The sequence below is a fragment of the Kogia breviceps genome, chromosome 18, assembly GCF_026419965.1.
Source record: "Kogia breviceps isolate mKogBre1 chromosome 18, mKogBre1 haplotype 1, whole genome shotgun sequence".
NCBI classification, from domain to species: Eukaryota; Metazoa; Chordata; class Mammalia; order Artiodactyla; family Physeteridae; genus Kogia; species Kogia breviceps.
In genome coordinates this window covers 47,378,289-47,400,290 of record NC_081327.1, presented here as the reverse complement: position 1 = coordinate 47,400,290, position 22,002 = coordinate 47,378,289, and the positions used below count along the sequence as shown (strand labels likewise).

At 38.1% G+C, this 22,002-nt stretch overlaps 1 protein-coding gene across 1 annotated transcript in view; it reads right to left on the bottom strand.

Annotated features, from left to right (window-relative positions):
* CNTNAP4 (contactin associated protein family member 4) overlaps positions 1–22,002 on the bottom strand; it is a 264,709-nt gene that overhangs the window by 30,303 nt on the left and 212,404 nt on the right. The window contains exons 15-17 of the mRNA XM_067018557.1: positions 21,031–21,158; positions 5,250–5,420; positions 4,096–4,314 (exon numbers count right to left, since the gene is read on the bottom strand). Of these exons, the coding sequence (XP_066874658.1) occupies positions 4,096–4,314; positions 5,250–5,420; positions 21,031–21,158 (518 nt within the window). The remainder of the gene's footprint in view (positions 1–4,095; positions 4,315–5,249; positions 5,421–21,030; positions 21,159–22,002) is intronic.

Sequence of the window (22,002 nt, the reverse complement as noted above, 5' to 3'; positions counted from 1 at the left end):
ATATCTGCGACGTTCTACTTGTAGGTAAAAGTGTTAAAGATAGTATCTCAAACAAACAAATTTCTACATTATCGAAATTTCTACTGTTTCGTATTTGTAGTACTATAAAATAACTTCATTTAGTATTTGAAATATTCCACAACAGGTTTAATGTTTTGTGCTATATTTGTTTACAAACAAGAAGGTGCATTTTTTTTTTTTTTTTTTTTTTTTTTTTTTCAGTACACGGGCCTCTCACTGTTGTGGCCTCTCCCTTTGCGGAGCACAGGTTCTGGACGTGCAGGCGCAGCGGCCACGGCTCACGGGCCCGGCCGCTCCGCGGCATGTGGGATCCTCCCGGACCGGGGCACGAACCCGTGTCCCCTGCATCGGCAGGCGGACTCTCAACCACTGCGCCACCAGGGAAGCCAAGAAGGTGCATTTTTGGTAAAAGCTGCTAAATGCTGGGGTAATAACATAATCTAACTCTGACAGACTGATACTAACTTGGCCTTTCCGTTTTGCCCTGTATTTCTAAAAACAGTGTTTCCACATAATTTAAAACATCATCATCATCATCATGTGTCTGAATTTAAACATTTTTATTGGGGAAAAGAAAGTGATGCTGAAAACTGTTGACTTACTCTTTGCAATTACATCTATCTCATTCATTTGTCCTGATACCCAAATACAAATGATAGTCCTTATGCATGGTTGAAAATATTGATTAGTCATAATTATTTTTTAATATGGATGGGTGAACTACAAATTAAACTCTTGAACCCTTAAGTAAGGGAAATGAAATTGCCCTTTAAAATTTTAACCAGAAAATCACTTATATTGGATTAAAGTGGAGCCAGTCACCCAAGGATCACTGGCTCTGAGCGCAGACTTAACTCCAACACTTTGAAGGTATTAACACACGGGGAAACAGTTTCCAAGACAATGTCCTTCTACGTCGGACGCACTGGCACAGAACATATGAACAAAGCAGCCAGATTTCCTGGGGAGAGGGTGATTATGGGGCAGGTGGAACCTCATTGAAGGAGGTGGGATATTTTCTCTAGACTATGCAGAAAAACCAGGGGTCTTTTCCAGCCTGGCACAAGTTTGGTCTGTATTGTATATGTGGGACCAGGGAATAGCTTTAATCATGCTACATGTTAGGATTAAGGAAGAAAACAAGAAAAGTTAACTTCAGGTGAAACTAAAGACTGAGAAATGATGTGAAAAATGCAAAGACCTTGCTGAAGGATATTAGCAGGAATAAAATTAGTGAAACACTAACAGCGATAACCGACTCACTAGCAAGAGGTGTGCATCTCCATGTAAAATATGTCCCAACTCTCTTTATCACCATTTCCCCTTTAGCCCGTGCCACCATGATCTCTCATGGGGACTGATGCCGTGGCCTGCTTCTACACTTTCCTTCCATCCATTTTCCTCACAGCAGTAAGAGAACGTGGAAAATGTCAATTAGACCATGCCACTAGTCTGATCCTTTAGAACAAAATCCAAATTCCTCACCATGGCCTTTGTACCATCCTCCTCTCACACCAATTCTCTCCTCAGCCACCACGACTTACTCCTTAACTCCCGAGAAGCTCATTCCCACCGCCTGGGATTCTCTTCCTTCAGATATTCCCAGGGTTCCCTCTTCTGCTTCATCTGGCCTCTGTTCCAATGTAAGGTCCTCAGAGAGGACGTCCAGGAACACCCTACTCGACAGAGAAGCCCCCCAGACCAAACTGTTGCCTGATACCTTACTTTACTTTTTACTTTATTGTATTTATCATTATCTGAAACTTTATATACATACACACACACACACACACACACAGACATATGTGTGTATGCATGCCTGTGTGTGTATATGTAAATTGTTTTTATATATATTTATATACATATTTTTTTTAATTCTGTCTTACTTTTTACTCTTTTATTAGCTGCCTCTTATCTCTTCCACTGAAACATACTCTTACGAAGGCAGAGAACTACTTTTGGTCTCGGTTGCGCTACATTAAACTAGCTGTAATTATTACTAGTTTTTTACTACTTTTCACCCACTTTATGCTAATTCCATAATTTCAATTCTACTGAATCTTCCTACAGGGGAAAGGTATTTTCATCTAGAAATAAAAAAAAAAATGCTGATTTGTTTGATAGTAATGTTGTGAATTGACAAATTACTATTTTGTCTTGTATGTATTATTCTATTAGCTTGGTTGGGGCCCTTTCCTAAGAGTGGTTCACTCTTGCAGTAGAGGTGAAGATGAAAACAGACCCTTATGTGGCCTCTTGACAGCCAACAATGTGCTTCTAACTAAGGCTGCAAGTTTTTGTTTTTTTCTTTAACATAAGTCCATCTTTAATATTATCACATTAACCACTTCAATTTACTCAGTTACCTATGAGTAGGAAGGAGGGAACTGTATAAAGAGATTTTTATTAATAGATGTAACTTTTTTTTCAGAGATCTTTCTTTCTGCCTTCCCTTTTTAATTTTCAACAACTTTGACTGAAACATAAGAAAGACTTCAGTTTTTAAAACTTTCAAGTAACACAATCATCCTTGAATTTAACACATGTAGGAATGTCAAAAGCCTAACCAACTGCCTCCATAAAGATGAAATCTCTTAGATCTTATTAAAATTATAAGACATGACTGATGGCAAAAGACTCAAGTCTGTTCGAACACACAGTTGTGTGTCATAATAGTACTTCTATCATTACAACTACCTGAAACCAAATTAAGGCTAGCATTCCCATCAGACACAATATACAGTGACTCCATTTCTATGAAGTTAAAATTCATATGAAGAATGAAAGGTCAGGCACAGGCAAACTGCAGCAGATTTCACTGAAAAATTCAAGGACTGTTTCAGCTTTCTCAATTTCTAAGAATAGTAAGGCTATTTCCTAGACCCTGACAGATTTGAAATTGCCATACCTTTTGTTGTGGCCATCTCTTATTTTTTGTAACTCAAGAAATATCTATGTCAATTTCCTGACTGAGCTCCTAGCATGTTATTAAAAGAAAAGTTATGTATTTCTTTTCATGATTTCTTTATGATTTCCATACCCTTAAATAAGCTTAATCCTTTGCAGTGAGAGAGAATAAAACAAGGCTGTTAAGCAAGAGAAAATGTAATGGGGATCTGATGAGAATTTTGTCCTAAAACACAACTCTTACAAGTGCTTGAACTATAACTTCTGATAATTTACAATTTATCCTGCTTGACAGCGTTGCTGTGTCGTCATTTACAGTAAAATGTATGAAAAGTGATCAAGACATAATTCCTTGAACTTCATGGTCGATAAGTTCTGTTAAGTAATTAGCAGAGATATAAAATAAAACAAACACGCCCAGAAGGATTCTGCTATCAAGTCTCTAAAATACCAAGTGAATGTATTTAGAAAATAAAGGAACAACGTTTGGATATAAATATGAAGTAGGTGGTCACAAGACATGAGAAAAACATGGAAAATAAGGGACACCAGAAGAACTAGTGAAACTGGTCAAATCATGGATCCTACACACTTTACTCGTGCTTTGCTTTTTTTTTTTTGGCCCTGCTGTTGGCCTGTTTTACACAGGGGTCACTGGTTGGCATCAGCTGGATTTACAAGGAGGGTTCCTCCATTGCCTGGGGAAAAGAGGTACACATTTCCAATATTATATTAAAGACATTAATATTAAAGAAAAACTGAAACAAGTCACATAATCTGTAATAATAAGAATGTTTACGTTAAATTTATACAGTGCTCTATGTCAATCATATCTCAATAAAATGGGAATGGATTAAAAGAATGCAGGTTTAGGAATCAGTCAAACGCAAATTTGAATCTCATTTATTAGGTGGATTTCTGAAGACAGGTCATTTCAGCTCCCTGAAACTCAGTGACCTCATCTGTAAAACAGGGATAATACCCATTTCACAGGTTGCTTACGAGGAAGTAATGAAACACCTGGCGCAGCCTGGAACGTAGGTTCTCAATAAACGGTGATTTGGTGGTGCTGTTATCACTATCTTATAGTTGGTGCTATTTTGTTTTGGCCCATCTCTGCACTTACGTCATGCAAGTAAAGACAAAGTGCCTAAAAGCAGGACTTACCCACAAAGAGCTGACTGTTGAGCTGTAGGAGGACATGCCCATCAGCCGGCGCAGGCTGCGTCCTGGGTGAGAGCTGATCCACTTGAACGGATGCCTCTTTCGTGTTCCTCTCAACCCTAACGTGGTGCCACCGGTTGTCGCTGAAGCGAGTGGGTGACTGCACTGAGATTTCAAAAGGCCCATTCCCCACATCGAATGAAAATGTCACGACTGCAGCAGCTGGAAACGTCAGACACGAAGATTGTTCACGTTAGTCCGCGTGCGGGAGAGCTGAGTCTTCAGTACACTCAGGAATAGCAACCGTAGCATCAACGGTCACCAAACATGAAGACAATGGTTTGAACTCTATGGAAGGAACCATTGACGTCGGCACAGAATAGATGTGGAATGAGACAGTAAAATACATTTGTATTTCGGGGAAAAAATGGATTCTAAGAAATTCATCACCAGAGTTAATTTTTCGTGGCGATAAAAATGAAAGCTATTTAGCCAGGGCAAGAAAACTAAACAGCGTCTGGCATTTTACATAAAAATAATTTTGACGGTGATTCAAAGTTTATTTAATTTCAAAAGCATGCAATATGCATTTTTTTTTTTTTTTTTTTTCGGTATGCGGGCCTCTCACTGTTGTGGCCTCTCCCGTTGCGGAGCACAGGCTCCGGACGCGCAGGCCCAGCGGCCATGGCTCACGGGCTTAGCTGCTCCGCAGCATGTGGGATCTTCCTGGACCAGGGCACGAACCCGTGTCTCCTGCATCGGCAGGCGGATTCTCAACCACTGCGCCACCAGGGAAGCCCTGCAATATGCATTTGATATCAAAATACTAATAGCAGTCTAAGAAGATATCAAAACGATACAGCTGGTTGATTGAATTAAGTAATTTTGAAATTAACTGAGAATTTGGATTTTTAATTTTTTGAATTTAACAGACTTCAGTTGGTTCTAGAGAGGACTAATAATTTCCCCCAATTATTAGATATGTTCAATATCAAATAATTTTCTTGCAAAAACGCTATCTTAATATCATAGTGTTTTTCAAAAGGACACAGTGAAAAGATTCAGCTGATAAAGTGGAAACATAGTAATTTACAGATTAGTTAAAGAATTTACTCCGAAATGGACTCCCGTAGACTTCTAAGGAAGAAAAGACTTACAGCGCAGCTCTAGCCGCATAAAATCAGTAATCCCGAGGTTCTCTAGAAATACCCCAGACGAAGCTGTTGTCTTAAAAAAGAAAGACACATCTGCGCTAAGTTCTCCGTGGAAAGTAGGAAAATGAAGGTATGAAGCCTCAGTATTGAAGGAAGCTGAATTCCAAAATAACCCTGTTTTTTTTTTTTAAAGGGAAAAATAAAAAAGGAAAACAAATTCATAAAATAAATGACATAATTACATTTCATACTTTTTCTTTGCAGTTTTAAAATATTGCTAATTTATACAAATCTGCTTTTCTTTTGTCTCTTAATTATTCAGTATACAAGACATGAAAACGTGATTGGAGATTTTTACAAGGGTTGAAATTCTGGATTCCTTCCAACATAGGAGATCACTGCGGTAACAGTCTGAAAGTTATATTTCATATAAGAAAAATAACCTGCAGCCTAAATACCAAAGCATTATGATAAGATCTGCCAAACATTGATAGACATTTTTTTATAACTTGAAAATTTAAACACCTACATTACTTTGAATAACAAAAACTCTACAGAAGCTCAAAGTGTTTTTTGTTCTAATACTTCTAACACACCTTACAGAGTTACACCACCAACTACCTGTTTTCGTTAATGGGCTTTGTGATTTTCTAAACTGAGATTGGCATCTAATTAAAGATCAAGACACTACTTACTCTGTGCTATGCTGATATTCTCATGAAAATGCTCTTTTCATTCAAAACTATCTTTTATTTTGCTTATAATAGTGAAGTAGGAAAAGGGTTCTCAAAATTTTTTTAAATGCTCAAAATAAGGAGAAAATGTTTAAAAAGTGTAGTGTAAAGTAAGACATCGGCAAAAATGATGTGGACTATACAGTAAATTATAATTTCTGTCCAAATACAACTTCTTATTTTCACCTTCCCATTCATTTTTTTGGTTACATCTACAAGTTTCTACAAGTTTTCTTTTGAAAAAAAATATTCTCGGTCTTATAAAAACAAAGCATGGAAAAGAAAATACACATGCAGTGGGCATGAAGCGACGGAAGTGAAATCCAACTGGATACACGTGGTTGATGAGAAGCATTATCGGAGAAATGAACTAGGCACTGCCGCTGCCACCAGCAAGTTGTCGACACATCAAAAATAAATATACATCTTCAGTTTTAAGCAACTGCCGTCATATGTACTCACAACACTGAATGAAATTCTACTAAATAACCTTCCTGGAAGAAAGACGTATTGATCCTCTGAAGTTAGAACACAGGAATTTCAAAACAACGTTTCGTTACGTTAGCAGAGAACAGATACCTCGTTAAGTTAAAAGTCACGAACTTGACTTGGCTTCTATTTGTTCCTTAGATTATAATTTATTTTCTATAAATTCTGGATCCAAACAAACAGTGCTTACATCTATTGTATTTTTTCCTGTATTTCCTATGGACTTGATTTAAAAGTCAATCCTCAGCTCAAAAGTGGACCATTTTAGAGCTGAGTTTATTCAGCTGAGAATATACTTAGAGGGCTTTTTTTTTACCTTTGTTTTCCTACAGCCAAATGAAACTGTATATTTTCTGAGTATGTCAAACTTTGCCCTTATTTCCACTTTACAGCTATTTCTGTGCCTAGACATTTTGCTCTCTACGAAAGAGAGCAAGAAAAGCAAAATATCAAGCCAGGGGTAATAACACATGTGTTCTTAAAAGTTTTTACCTGACCTATTTTTAGAAGGAATTAAATGCCTTTCTGTTAAAATGTATGAACATTAAAATAAAGCTGTAACTTTAAATTATGGAGTATTATTAAATCTTGCTCATTTGGAGTGATTACTAAGAGGAACACTCAGAATTACTTAAAGATCTAAATTAGATATTATTACGATAAGAACATAATATCCCATTTGTTTCACTTTTCTATCACAACTAACCCAATAAAGCATCATACAGAGGGCTTCAGGGAACTGGCTGAAACGGAGGAACAATTCTTTCAATTGCTGTTATTTTTACAATGAATGCTTCTACAGTAATGAAAACAATTTATTACCTTAGGTAGTTTAAACACTCACACACACATAGTACCACATTTATCTAGTTAGCAAACCTTATTTTACAGACTCACAATAGGTAAAAAATGAAGTAAGAACACTTTATTGAATTAAGAAATTGCTGCTAATTCACAACAACTATAAAGACAGAAAAGGCCAGTATTTCCAAATGATAGCTCAGCTCCTTACAGACTGTGCCAGGACGCACCCAGGAGGATCTGGGCTGCCTCTGAGAAAGGAGGGGCAAGAAAGAGGAAGCAGAGCAGAGCCCAGCAGGCAGACACCAGCCAGAAGCGGCAGGTTTTTGAAGAGAGGATTTCATGCCTGGGGTGGATTAAAAATCCCTAAGCCACACGTGGAGCAGGACCAGAATGCAGGCACTTACTATATGAATGCTCTTTATCACCCCAACAAAATGCCATTTGCAGCAACATGGATGGACCTTGAGATTATCATATGAACTGAAGTAAGTCAGACAAAGACAAATATCATACGATATCACTTATATGTGGGATCTAAAAAGTGATACAAATGAACTTATTTACAAAATAGAAACAGACTCACAGAAATAGAAAACAAACTTATGGTTACTAAAGGAGAAATGTGGGGCGGGGGAGGATAAATTAGGCGTTTGGGATTAACATATACACACTACTATATATAAAACAGATAATCAACAAGGACCTACTGTAGAGCACAGGGAACTCTACTCAGTATTCTGTAATAACCTATATGGGAAAAGAATCTGAAGAAGAATAGCTATATATATATATATATATATATATATATATATATATGTTAAAAAACCATAATGCATTATTATAAGTAATTATTACTAATAACTAATAAAAGTCATTAATAATTAGTAGAGTCTCAATTACATTCAATATAGGGTACTAGAGATTTGGAAAGATTCCTTCAGGGATGCCACTTACTTATTAACTTTCCAGAATTCAAAAGAAATTGTAAGGAATAATGGGACCCATATGGTGTTTTACATAGAAAAGGAAGATGTACTAAGTATTTAATTCCATACATAAAGGAAAAAGAGCCCGTACAGGAAAATTAACTTAGTAGAATATTAAGATTACAAGTAATTTTAAAAATATCTGTTTTGCTAAACTTTTATTTATATCATTTATTAATGATAATGATTCTCCTTTTAAAAGTAACAGATTTATAGAGACAGAAAGTAGATTAGTTGGCTGGGAAGATGGAAGGATTGAAAGATGACAGGGGCTAAGAGGTGAAGAGTTCCTTGTAGGGTAATGAAAATGTTCTAAATTGATTACAGTAATGGTTACACAATGCTATGAATATACTAAAAGTCACTGAATAGTTCACTTTACATGGGTGAATTGCATGGGATGTGAATTATATCTCAATAAAGATGTTTAAAAAAAGGACAGTATTTGAAAAATCTGTTGTTTTTTAAGACATTGTTTTACCTTTAAAATCAAAATGCATATGACACGCTAACACTACCTTTCCTTCCTTTTCAAAACCACTTATATGAAGTATGATTGACATGTAAAAAGCTGTACATATTTAGTGCATACAATCTGATGAGTTTGGTAACACTACCTTTCTTTTTTTTTTATTAAAAAAAATTTTATTTATTTATTTTTGGCTGTCTTGGGTCTTCGTTGCTGCGCGTGGGCTTTCTCTAGTTGCAGCGAGTGGGGGGTACTCTTCACTGTGGTGTGCGGGCTTCTCCTTGCGGTGGCTTCTCTTGTTGCAGAGCACGGGTTCTAGGCACTCAGGCTTCAGTAGTTGTGGCTCGCGGGCTCTAGAGCGCAGGCTCAGTAGTCGTGGCGCCCGGGCTTAGGTGCTCCGCGGCATGTGGGATCTTCCCAGGCCAGGGCTCGAACCCGTGTCGCCTGCATTGGCAGGTGGGTTCTTAACCACTGCGCCACCAGGGAAGCCCCCAACACTACCTTTCTTAAAAGTGAATAAACTAAAATGAAATACAGAAATGCTAAGGCAAGGGATAGTTTACTAGTCAAATGAATCTTTCTGAGCACTTTAATCATTTTAAAAAGCTGGAAATATGGGTTTCTTTAATGAAAACTTTTATTTTGAGAAAACTGCAGATTTTCATGCAGTTGTATGAAATAATAAAGATTCTGTGTACCCTTCACCCAGTTTCCTACAATGATAACATCTTGCAAAATTGTGGTACGCTATCACAACCAGGGCACTGGCATTGATACAGTTAAGATGCAGAACATTGCCGTCACTGCCAGTATTCCTCAGGCTTCCCTCTTAAAGCCATACCCTCTTCCATCCTGCCCTCAACCCCTCCTTAACCCCACGACCACTAATCAGTTCTCCATTGTCATCTGAAAAATGCTCTACAAATAAAGGCATACAGTATGTAGCCTTTCGAGACTGACAATTATTTCACTTGTAATTACTCTCTGAAGATTCACACAGCTTGTTGTGTGTGTCAATAGTTCATTCCTTTTTACTGCTTAGTACGCCATGGCACGGATGTTCCACAATTTACTTAACCATTCACCTGTTGACAGACATCGGGGTTGTTTCCAGTTTTCAGCCTTTAGAAATAAAGCTGCTATGAACATCCACATACAGGTGTTTGTACAAATGTAAGTTTTCAGTTCTCTGGGATAAATGCCGAGGAGTACAATCGCTGAGTCGTGTGAGAGTTGCATGCTTGTTTTTTATGAAACTTCCAAAAATTTCCAGAGTGGCCATATTATTTTACACTGCCACCAGCACGTACGAGTGATCAGTTTCTCCACATACCTACCAGGATTTTGTGTTGTCACTATTTTCTTTTTTAATTTTAGCCATTCTGAAAGGTGTGTAGTGATATCTCATTGTGGTTTTCAGTGGTTAATGACTTTGAGTATTTTTTCAGGTGTTTAATTGCCACCTGTATTCCTTACTTGTTGAAATCTCTCTTCCTGTCGTTTAGCCATTGCGTTCCTGGCTTGCAGACGGTTGCATTCTCACCATGTCCTCACGTGGGCTTTCCTCTGTGCACAGGTGGAGAGAGAGAGGGCTCTCTGGTGTCTCTTTGTCTTCTTACAAAGACACGAATCCAATCAGATTAAGGACCCGTGCTTATGACATCATTTAACTGAAATTATCTCCTTAAAAACCCCACTGCCTAATACAGCCCCATTGGGGGTTAGGGCTTCAACATATGAATTTTGGGGCTGGGGAACAATTCATTTCATAACATCCATACTTCAATTGGACTGCTGCTTCCTTCTTCATTGTTGACTTTTGAGGGGTCTAGTATCTCTAGTATCTCTGGATACTAGTCCTTTGTCAATTCTCAGCCCACATCTTACTTAACCTATCAGCCACAATTAATGGTTGCTTATTTTCCTCTCTTTGAAATATTTTCTTCATTTGGAGTACAGGATACCAGCACTCGTCTGCCTTTCTCATTAGTGGCATCGTTCTCAGTTTCCTTTCTTTCTTCTCGCCCAACTCCCCAACCTATCAGTGTGGGAACGTCTCAAGGGCCTGCCATTATACTACTCCACCCACAATAACTCTTGCGGGCCTTTGCATCACTTTAAATATGCTGCTGACTTATAAATATACAGCTGAAGCCTGGAATTCTCAAGCTAACAACTCCACAACTCTATGTGAGTGTCTAAGAGCATCTCAGCTTTAATATGTTCAAAACCAGAATTCTTCACCCTCCTCTGCACCCCCTTGACCCCAGCGGCAGTCTCCTCCGTCTCAGTTCGTGCCAATTCCACGCCTCTAATTGACTGCGAGACCAAACACCTTGGTATCACTCTTGACCACTCCTTTTGCAACCTACCTCAATCCCTCAGCAAAGCTGATTGCTTCCCCTTTTGAACAATACACACGTGACCACTATCATCACCGTGCCCGTGGCCCAAGCCATCATTACTCCTCAGCTGTTGGTGACATGGTCACCAGCTTTACCCTGCTCCGTCTCACTAAAGCGTAAGTTAGATCACACTGCTGTTCTTCCCCCAATTCTCTCCTGTTTTCCATTCTCACTCAGGTTGAAAAATAAAGACCTTTCAAAACCCTCAGTGACCTGACCACCAGTGTCCTCTCTGACTTACACCGTTCTCCTCTTTGCACCCTCTGCTCCGGACATACGGGCTATTGTGCTGTTCCAGGACCCTATCACCAACGGCCCCATCTCTGCGTGGATAGTCTGGCTTTTCCTGCTGTGAAAAGTACTCTTTCACAGATACCACATGCCTTGCTCTCTTGTTTCCCTCAGATTTGTATTCAAATGCCACCTTCGTGGTGAGCACCTAATAACCATCGTATGTGAAATGCTCAGTTCCACCCCAGCCCCCTCTCAGCTGTACCGCCTTCACAATGCTCACCAGTGTCCGTCACACCAGATTACTTACCTGTTGCCCACCTCCCCCACCTCCGGAGAACTTGAGCTCCAAGAATGCAGATCTTCTTCTCTATTTCTTTTTGTCTATTTCGTTCACTGCCGTTTCTCTCTCTCTCCCTGTCAGTCTCAATATGGGGAAGCCATGGTGCAGTGTATGGGCTCAATAAATATTTGTTGAATGAAATTAAAAGATTCTCTTTGTCATAGTAGCAATCAGAAAGCTTAGAATAATCACGCCCAGTTTGGTTGTATCATATGTATCTCATAAATATACTCAAATTCTTTGGTAAACAAATAGAAAGAGGAAGGTAAAGAGGGGAGACCAAAGAGAGAGAAGAAAGAAGAAAAGCAAGAAGAGGAGGGGGTTAAAAGGGTGGAGAAACTTTAAGAAAATTAAATGAAGGAAACACAAGGAAAGAAAACAAAATGAAACATAAGAATTAACGTAAAAGGAATTGATTAATGGTGAAGGATTATCAGATATAGTGGAGCTTGAAAAATTATATGATTATCTGTTAAAATGGAATCGATCCTCTTTCTTTTTAATGGTGTATATGTAGTCTGCCAAACGGAACAGAACTCTGCCAATGGAAGAGAAATTAACCAAATCACTAGTCAATATCTTTTTCCAGTCTAAGAATACAACGTCTGCAAAGTTATTTATTGCCTACACGCACCTTTGATTATTTAATGCATTCTGGGCAGCTGTGATTTCTCAGACAGCTGAAGAAGTCGATGCAGGCAAAATGAAGAAACTAATTTCAATGACAAGCGTCTTAGAACAATCTTTTCTAACCATGTAGGCTTTGGGGGTGCCTTGCTTAGACATAAAATTTCTACATGATGAATTAACTGAGAAGAAATACATTTCATAAAATTGGCTGAAAAATTCAAATGCCAAAGAGTTAAAAATACTACCTTGTCCAGATTAACAAATTGAGAGCAGAAATTTAGATCACACTTACAACTCTTTAAACCGATTATAAAATGCAGGCATACATTTTACCACATCACAGCCTAGTTCAGGAAAAATTAATACCAGCGCATAAGACTGAGATGCATCCTTGTTAAGTACTGACCTATAAGGATAACTATTCCTTAAATTATTCTGTCAGCAAAAGCAAATCACCTCAAGCTGGAAAAGTCAGTTTGGCCTCAGAATTTCCCACAGCAACACTACAAACTAGAAGATACAGGAGCACTGTCCACAGATTTCTGAAAGAAAATGTTGCCAGCCTAACTTTTTTTTTAAGCATTAAGGTAAGAGATACACCTTGTCAAATTTGAAAGAATGCTGAGAGTAAAGCACATACAAACTCTTTTGGGGAAAAATAAAAATAAAGCATTCCTTCATAATGAAATACAGTCCATCAAAAGATACCTAGAAAAGCTATAAAAGACAAAGTTAACTGCATCTCTTAGTGCAGGTAGAGTAGAATATTATGTACAAAGTGGTGAAAAGTCACAAAGTGTGATTCAAAAATACTATACCGGTTTCTGAAAAGGTTAAACATAGGGTTACCTTTTGGTCCAGAAGTTCCACTCCTAGATGTATACTCCTAAGAGTGGAAATATACATGTCCAAAAAAACACACCTATACACAGATGTTCATAGCAGCATTATTCATAATAGGCAAAAAGTGGAACCAACCCAAATGGCCAACAACTGATAAATGGATGAACAAAATGTGATGTATCCATACAGTGGAACATTATTTGGTCCTAAAAATAATGATTTTTTTTTTTTTTTTTTGCGGTACGCGGGCCTCTCACTGCTGTGGCCTCTCCCGCTGCAGAGCACAGGCTCCAGACGCGCAGGCTCAGCGGCCATGGCTCAGGGGCCCAGCTGCTCCGTGGCATATGGGATCTTCCCGGACCGGGGCACGAACCCGCATTCCGTGCATCGGCAGGCGGACCCTCAACCACTGCGCCACCAGGGAAGCCCAATAATGAATATTTGATACGAGCTACAACATGGCTAATCCTTAGCAATGTGCAGGCTAAGTGAAAGAGGCCAGTCACAAAGATCACAAACTCTGTGCTCTCATCTATATGAAATGTCCAGAATAGGCAAGTCTGCAGAGATAAAAAGTAGATCCACGGTTGACTAGGGTTGGGGTGGGAGTGAGAGGAAAACGGGGAATGTCTGCTAACACATACGAGTTTCTTTATGGGTATGAAAATGTTCTAAAATTGATTGTGGTGATGGTTGGACACCTCTGTGTAATATGCTAAAATGATTAAATATACTAAAATACCATTAGATTGTATACTTTAAATAGGTGCATCATAGGGCACATGAACTATACCTCAATAAAGCTGTTACCAAAAAAATAACATAAGGTTGAACCAGCCAACTTTGTCTTAGAGTTCTGAGGAAACAGATACTCTCAAGCATTTGCCAACTCAGGAAATGCAACACTCATGGCTCTTTCTAGAGGAAAAAAAAAAAAACAGCACCACAGAAAATATCAATTACCTGACAATGCAATCCAAGAATAAATTTTAAAAAATCATTCAAGAATAGAGAGGCTCTGATGATAGTACCAGTGGTTAGCATTCAAAAATAAACAACCATACAAATAATAGCATAACTAACAAAAATTGGGACGTGGGGGAAGAAAAAGATGAGGAAGGGACAGATGAGTGCTAATTTGCCCATTTTTCAGAATAGATCGATGCTATCTAAAATTTAAAACAACTTGAATATAAAACCAAGTGACTCTATAACCTTTAAAATGTTTATGATTTTTTTAAGTTTAGCAAGATCATACAAGTTGAATATATATTTATTAGACATATAAATAATATAAAGCAATCCCTACAGCTTCAATTTGCTTCTTCTTTCTCTGTCAACTTCAGTTAATAAAGTTTTGCAAATTTATTTCTAAATCTCTTTCTATTCTTCTGTCTAGAACAGTGCTTCTCAACCTGGGGCTATTTTGCACCCCAGGGAACATCTGGAAATTTCTGGAGCCATATTTGGCTGTCACAACTGCGGAGGGTACTACTGACACCTAGCAGGCAGGGGCCAGGGATACTGCTAAATGCTCCACAATGAACAGGACGGCCCCCGACCACCGCAAGGAGTTACTCAGCCCAAGCGTCAACAGTGCCGAGGTTGGGAAACCCTGCACTTGCGATATTTAGAAACGTCTGGAATAATGCTCACTGGTATGAAACATTATTTCTGAGTTGGGTGACTCTTGGTGATTACTGTAGTCTTTTCTTTGACATTTCTGTATATCTTAAAATTTTAGAATGACTTCATATCAACTGTCATTAATATTTAATATTTAAAACAATGAATACAGGTATATACACGTAGAATCTTGTCACAAAAGAATATTATTGTAGTTCTGAGAATTATCAGGACTCTCAGTCTCAAAGAAAAATGGAAATCTTTTGAAAGTGTTAGAAAGAATGTTTGTTGCCCCACATTTGGGAAGTTTCTTGAATATCAGTTACTAGCTAGTAATGTAAATCTTTTCAAAAGAACACAAAACAAAAAGCAAAATATGTCATATTTTTCTTTCTTCAAGAAGTAGTATTTCAGTTTTATAAAGACACTGTCTTATTAAAAGGGTGAAAAATCAAAAGTATTAAGTATAAGTAAAATCATGTGCTTATTTGAAAGCACTTTCACTGCCTCAAGCCCACGTACATGAATGAGAAATGGCTCAGGATGGTACTAGATGCCCTTCGTACTTTGTGATTTTTAAAATTCAGAATAAGTCTTTCAAAATATAAACTCCTTTAATTAAAAGTATATATTTGCATATCATTTAATTTCTTATACAATAAAAAACTTATTCCTGTTCTCTCACCAGTAACTCCAAGCTCTAGGTTTCTCGAGCTGTATGTGATAGATCATTCTCATTCTTTCATAAGCTGCTATTTATTGATTATCTTTCATGTAACAGGTAATGTACTAGGTGTCAGGAATACAATAATAAATGAGCAATGGACCTGCTCTTGAGGGGCTCGGAAATAATTAAAAGCCAGCATGAGAAGTATATCTTCGTAATTTACTGAACATTCTCTGCAAGTGTAGGTGAAGTCCTCTGAAGACCTGTGGAAGGCTTCATGTAGGAAGGGCGTGAATGTGAGTGTGAATGGTTTCAGTAAAAGGGTTGGGGGTATGTTGCAGATGAAGGAAAGAAAGCCAGTGAAGAGGAAATGGAGCCAGAGGCCATCCGTGGTCGATGAAGTTTCTCTGCTGCAGGGCCTGCAGAAACAGGGGAAGTTCCGTGTAGGTATCCTCCTGATGGAGGTCAAAAGAACATTTAACCCTGGGGGTCAAATACTACTATGCTTCCTCCTTAGTGTGAGGGGAGAGTTCTGAAGGGGACGCACCTACAATTGGCAGGCTTTCCAATAATTTTTAATGCGTGCTTAAGCTGAAGAATTATTGGTCTAGAGCAGTGGTCCCCGACCTTTTTGGCACCAGGGACCGGTTTCGTGGAAGACAATTCTTCCACGGACGGGTGGGGGCGGGGGGGACGGTTCAGGTGGTAACGCGAGCGACGGGGGGCGATGGGGAGCAGCAGATGAAGCTTCAATCGCGCGCCTGCCGCTCACCTCCTGCTGTGCGGCCGGGTTCCTAACAGGCCGCGGACCAGTGACCAGTCCGCGTCCCGGGAGTTGGGGATCCCTGGTCTAGAAGACTTCTGATGGCACCTCAAAAATGAAGGTGGTCCCGCTGCTCCCAGGAGGGTGAGCAGAAAGGAAAATACACGTACAAGCCCTCTTAGTTATAATCTTTCTATTAACTGTAAACCCAGATGTTTTCCCGTGATTCCTTCCTTTGACCCTTTGTCTCTAAAGTCAGTAAAAGTCGGCAACATATTCAGTAAGATCCTAGGAGTGTCCCGGAGAAAACCCACGTCACTGAAATCTTTACCAGTCGGTTTCTCTGTTTTATTATTCTTTTACAATTTCAGCCATTCTCATAGTTATATATTGGTATCTCCTTGTGGTATTATTGTACATTTCCCTAATGACTAATGGTGTTGAAAATCTTTTCATGTGTTTATTTGGAATCTGTATATTTTATCTGACAAAATGTATGTGCGAATCTTTTGCCCATTTGTTAATCTGAATTTTTTTTAAATTGCACTATTAGAAAGTTCTTCATATATCCTGGATACTAGCCTTTATCAGATATGAGCTTTGCAAACATTTTCTCCCCATGTGTCGTTCTTCTTTCCATTTTTTAAAAATTAAGTTATATTGGAGTAGAGTTGATTTACAATGTTGTGTTAGTTTCTGCTGTGTTGCAAAGTGAACCAGTTATACATAGACATATATCCACTCTTTTTTAGATTCATTTCCCATGTAGGTCATTACAGAATATTGAGTAGAGTTCCTTGTGCTACACAGTCGGTTCTTATTAGTTATCTATTTTATATATAGTAGTGTGTATATGTCAATACCAATCTCAATCCCAATGTCATTTTAAAAGCAGTTTTTAATTTTGGTGAAACCCAACTTATCATTAAAAAAATTTATGGATCATGCTATTGACGTTGCATCTAAGAAATCTGTGCCTAACCCAAGGTCACTATGATTTTCTTCTGTATTTTTTATAGTTTGTGGGTTTACATTTAAGTTTATGATTAATTTGAGTTAATTTTTATATGCAGTTTGAAGTATGGGATGAAATTCTTTTACTGTTTTTGTTTTTGCAAACGGATTCTAATTGTTCCAGCACTGTTTCTTGAAGAGGACTATTCTTTCTCCCTTGAGTTGCCTTATGTGTATATGTATGTGTGTGTGTGTGTGTATACATATATCTATTCTACCCCATTAATTGATTTGTCTATCTCGATATCAATGTATACTGATTTGAATTGTGTAGTTTTGCAACAAGCCTTGAAATCAGATAGCTAACTCTCCAATTTTGTTTTTATTATTCAAAATCTTTTAGCTACTCTAGTTTCTTTGCTTCCCCCTGTACATTTTAGAATAAGCTTGCCAAATTCTGCAAAAAAGAAAAAAAAGGAAAAAAGTGCCTGCTGGATTTCGATTGAGAGTGTATTAAATCTGTACACCAATTTGGGGAAAATTGACATCTTAATGAAATCAAATCTTTCAATCTATGAGTATTACATTTTTATTTAGTTCTTTAATTATTTCTCATAAATGTTATGTATTTTTGTTATATTTATACCAAATAATTTCATTTTTGGGGTGCTGCTCTAAGAGGTACTTTTAAAATTTCAATTTAGAGTTTTTCATTATTAGCGTATAGAGATATAATTTATTTTTTGCATATTGACCTTGCATCCTGTAACCTTGCTAAACTCACTTATTTTTTTTTTTTTACAAATTCTTAAGAATTTTCTGCCTAGAAAACCATGTCTTCAGTAAATAGAGACATTTTATTTCTTCCTTTCTGATCTGTATGACTTGAATTCCTTTTCTTGACATACTACATGTGCTAGGACCAACAGTATGATATTGAATAGGAGAGGTGAGAACAGACATCCTTGTCTTGATCCTGATTTTAGAGAGGAAGCATTAAGTCTGTGACTGTTCAGGATAAACAGTCAGATTTTCAGATTTTCACAGATGCCTTCTGAAACACTGAGAAAGCTTTTTTAAGTTCGTAGTCTGCTTAGTTTTTATCATAAGTACGATGTTGAATTCTGCCGTTTACTTTTCACCTATTTTTCAAAAAATTTATTTCCATATTTATAAATAAATATATTCTTTAAGGTCAACAATATTTACTAAGTTTTATATCTGCAGCACAACTTTAAATGGGACTTTATCTTTCATATCTTTTGTGCTTTTGGTAAAACACCTAACGATGTTATCTATGACTTCTGACATTAAGCAATAACAGCGGTAGTAACACAAAATTTTATACCCATCTACGTTTAAAAAAGTGAAAAGAAAGACTTGGAGTTAGGAGCAAGTTCAGATCTGGTACCTGTAGGTCTCACTCATTTTTGTTTATTTGTCCTGCTTTCTCAAGGCTTCCATCTTCTTTCCTAGAAAAACATGGCTAGATATGAAATTTTCAACATCTCTGGTTTGTGTGATAAATCCAAAATATTATTTTTTTATTTTCACCTTTCCATTTTTCTGTTCAAAGAAAATCTAAAAAGTCTGTGTCTCAATGAAGGGTACTAGCATTCTTATTGTCTCAGCAAACGGTGCTGCCTGCTTTACTCAAGCCAGGAAGCTGGAGATCATCCTCACAGCTTTTCACCCTCACTCCCGTCAAAGTCATATTGAACTTACCTCCCTAACTGAGCCCCTTATTTAAGCCCCATGACAACTATTGCCCAGTTCAAGCCTTCATCATTTTCCTTGTCTTACGTCAAAAGTCACCTTCCTGTCTTTAGGTTTATAACTGATTTCCATGCTTTCAGTTGGATCGTAAGAATTAAGCTAAGTCTTAAATTATCCCCGTCCTAACTAGTGTTCCAGTCCTAATGCCTTCAGGATAATATCCACATGTCTTTCCTCTGCTTATAAGGCCCACAGTGCATGATCCCGTATCTAGAAGCCCTACATCTGCCCAGTGTATCCCACTTGGAAAGGAAAAAACTGTGCGTAGGGCATTGCACCCTCAGAGGTACAGTCTGCCCATACAGAGAAAACGGGGGCAAGTCATCACTCGGCCCCCGTCATTCTTCAGACTGAGAAAGTTTTTAAAAAGGGCCCTTTATGCAGAAAATGCTCTATGACCTTATGTGGGGATGAGCCTCAACCCTCACGTAGATATGGGGGACAAGAAGGCCAAGGAAAGCTCTCAGGGATTGTTTCATTAATCAGTCAGGTGTTAATCAGCATGTCCCTAAATACTTAAGAGTATTTGTAAATCCTTGTTCCTAATGCTGTCCGCCTCCTTCTGCAGCCCCATGGCCACAAAAGTTTGACACTCTAGTTCCTCAGCCTGAAGACTATGGACCTTTCGGACCAGATAATTCTTTGTGGTGGAGGGCTGTCTTGTGCCCCGTAGGATACTTACAGCATTTCTGGCCTCTCCCTTTAGATGCCAGTAGCATAAAACCCCCTCACGGTTGTGATAGCCAAAACTGCCTCCAGATTTTGCCAAAAGTCCCCCGAGGGAGCAAAGTCCCCTTGGATGGAGAGTCACTGCCCTGAGGGAAAAGATGCTGTGTGCTGAAGTTCGTGACGGGAAGTCGGAAAGAAAGAACCCCTAAGGGACAGAGCTGGGAGTGACCTTAGTCAAAGCGGAACAATTCCCCAGGGGTGATGGCAAATGGAGGAAGCCGGCCTGAGCCCCTGAAGGGTTAGGATCCGAGCCAGCAGTGAAGAGTGCACGCGATGTACAGAACAATTTCTCTATAGTCACGCAAAATCATCGCGCTCCTCGGGATGCATCCTGCGTTTGTAATCTCGTTTCTTTGCGCATAACTTGTCTCTGCACGAAATAGCCTATGTCCTCTTTAAGTGACTGTTTAAGGCCTCCTGGCAGAACAGGAAGTAGAGGTGATAAAGATTAGGGATGTGGTAGGTATCACGGCAGACCGTTTTTTTTTTGTTTTTTTTTTTACAATGTATATTCACATTTTTATAGGCCAGTATCATCTTTGCTTTTTTAACTACGCAACTCCTGCTATGTATCTCCATAAATCAATGCATTGTCCGACCATCTCTTCCTCGTTTGATCCCCTAGAATAAAATTTCATTTTAGGATATACTTTTAAGGTAAATAAATATTTCTTCTATTTGCATTTTAAGTTCTGGAAATAACTAAAAGCAAAAATAATTGACGCATCAGTCTCTAACCTAGCTGACTTCAGAGAGGTTATCAACGGATATGTATGCTAATTTCATTCCCTGCTGAAAATCTGTATTTTCTATGAAACTATATTTTAACTAAAACATTCCAGTTTAGAGTGTTAATACACTGAATATACAAAACAGCAGGTACCACTGATATAGACTAAAAACACACACAGACAAACTGGAAAAAAAAATGAGATTAAAAAGTTGAAATGTGTTTGATTAAACTAACATTTCATTCCACCGATGTTCTAATTTCACCCCAGGCCCAACGGTATAAAACTCACCATACATTCTTGATAATTTTACGTAGCACTGAGGCCTTCCTTTATAGACAATGGCACGCAGACATTTAGGAATGATGGAGTGAGCGTACGAACCAATCAAATAGAAATGCTTTGTGTTTTCTTTCTCTTTTTTTTTTTCTTTTCTCCTTTGCACTCTATAGGGGCGGTTTGTTGATTGACTAAAGGAATGATTTCAGACACTGCTTATGAGTTTTCACAAGAGAAGTCTGATTAATTATTATAAGATAGAAACATGGTTCTTAAGTGACATCACTTTCCTCAGACATGTTTACGGCACGTCGTCACCACTTACTGTCTCCCCGGCAGAGCAGAGGCCCTAGTTTATAGGCTGCTGCTGAATGTGGTCGACCGGTGTCTGTGATCACAATCTTAGTTACAGGCAGATGTTCTTTATAAGAAAGGAATCCAGTGTCATTGGTCCTAAAAAACAGTAACAACAGCAAGATTCTTAAAATTATTCTGATGAACATAATTATAAAGTAAACAATAGTCCTTATTGCATTTCAAAGCCAAGATGTTCTGAGCTAAATCTGCACACACAGAAGAGTCAGGATCAAATTACTCATCTGAGAATGGAAAAATATGGCAACATTTTAGTGTCCCTTGCAGACGGAATATAGCTGGTGACTTTTAAACTCTGTTGGCCATTTTCTACCTTTTAAATGAGATGGTTAATCCACAGCCATTTAGTGTAATAATTCGTAGTGTGTTTTCAGATCTACCGTTTTGATATTTGTTTCTTTTTTTTCCCCACAGGATATCTTGTATTTCTGCTCCCCCTTTCATGCCTCCTCTTGGTTTACTTCATATTGTTTTGCATTCGATTTTATTTTTTCCTCACCCTTTAGCTATATGACGGTTTATTGTATTTTAATATTTTCTTTATAGATTATAAGACGCATCCTTAGTCCATCACGGTCTACTTATATGTTATGTTGTATTACTTAATATAAAATGTCAGAAGCCTACCATGGGATAATTTTTAACATCCTTCCCTAAACAAAGACCTGTTCTTTGGGCTATGGTTGTAATATTTTAAATCCAGATGTTATAAACGTTATAATTTAATTTACCTAATCCAGAGAAAAATGCAAACACTGGCTTTTACATTTACTGACACATTCATGATTTCCAGTGCTCCTCATTCCTTCCTGAAGATCTGTGTTTTAATCCGGTGTTAGTTCTGTTTAACCTGAAGAATTTCCATCAGTATTTCTTACGGTACAGCTCTGTTGACAACAGATTCTCTCAGCATTTGTTTAAT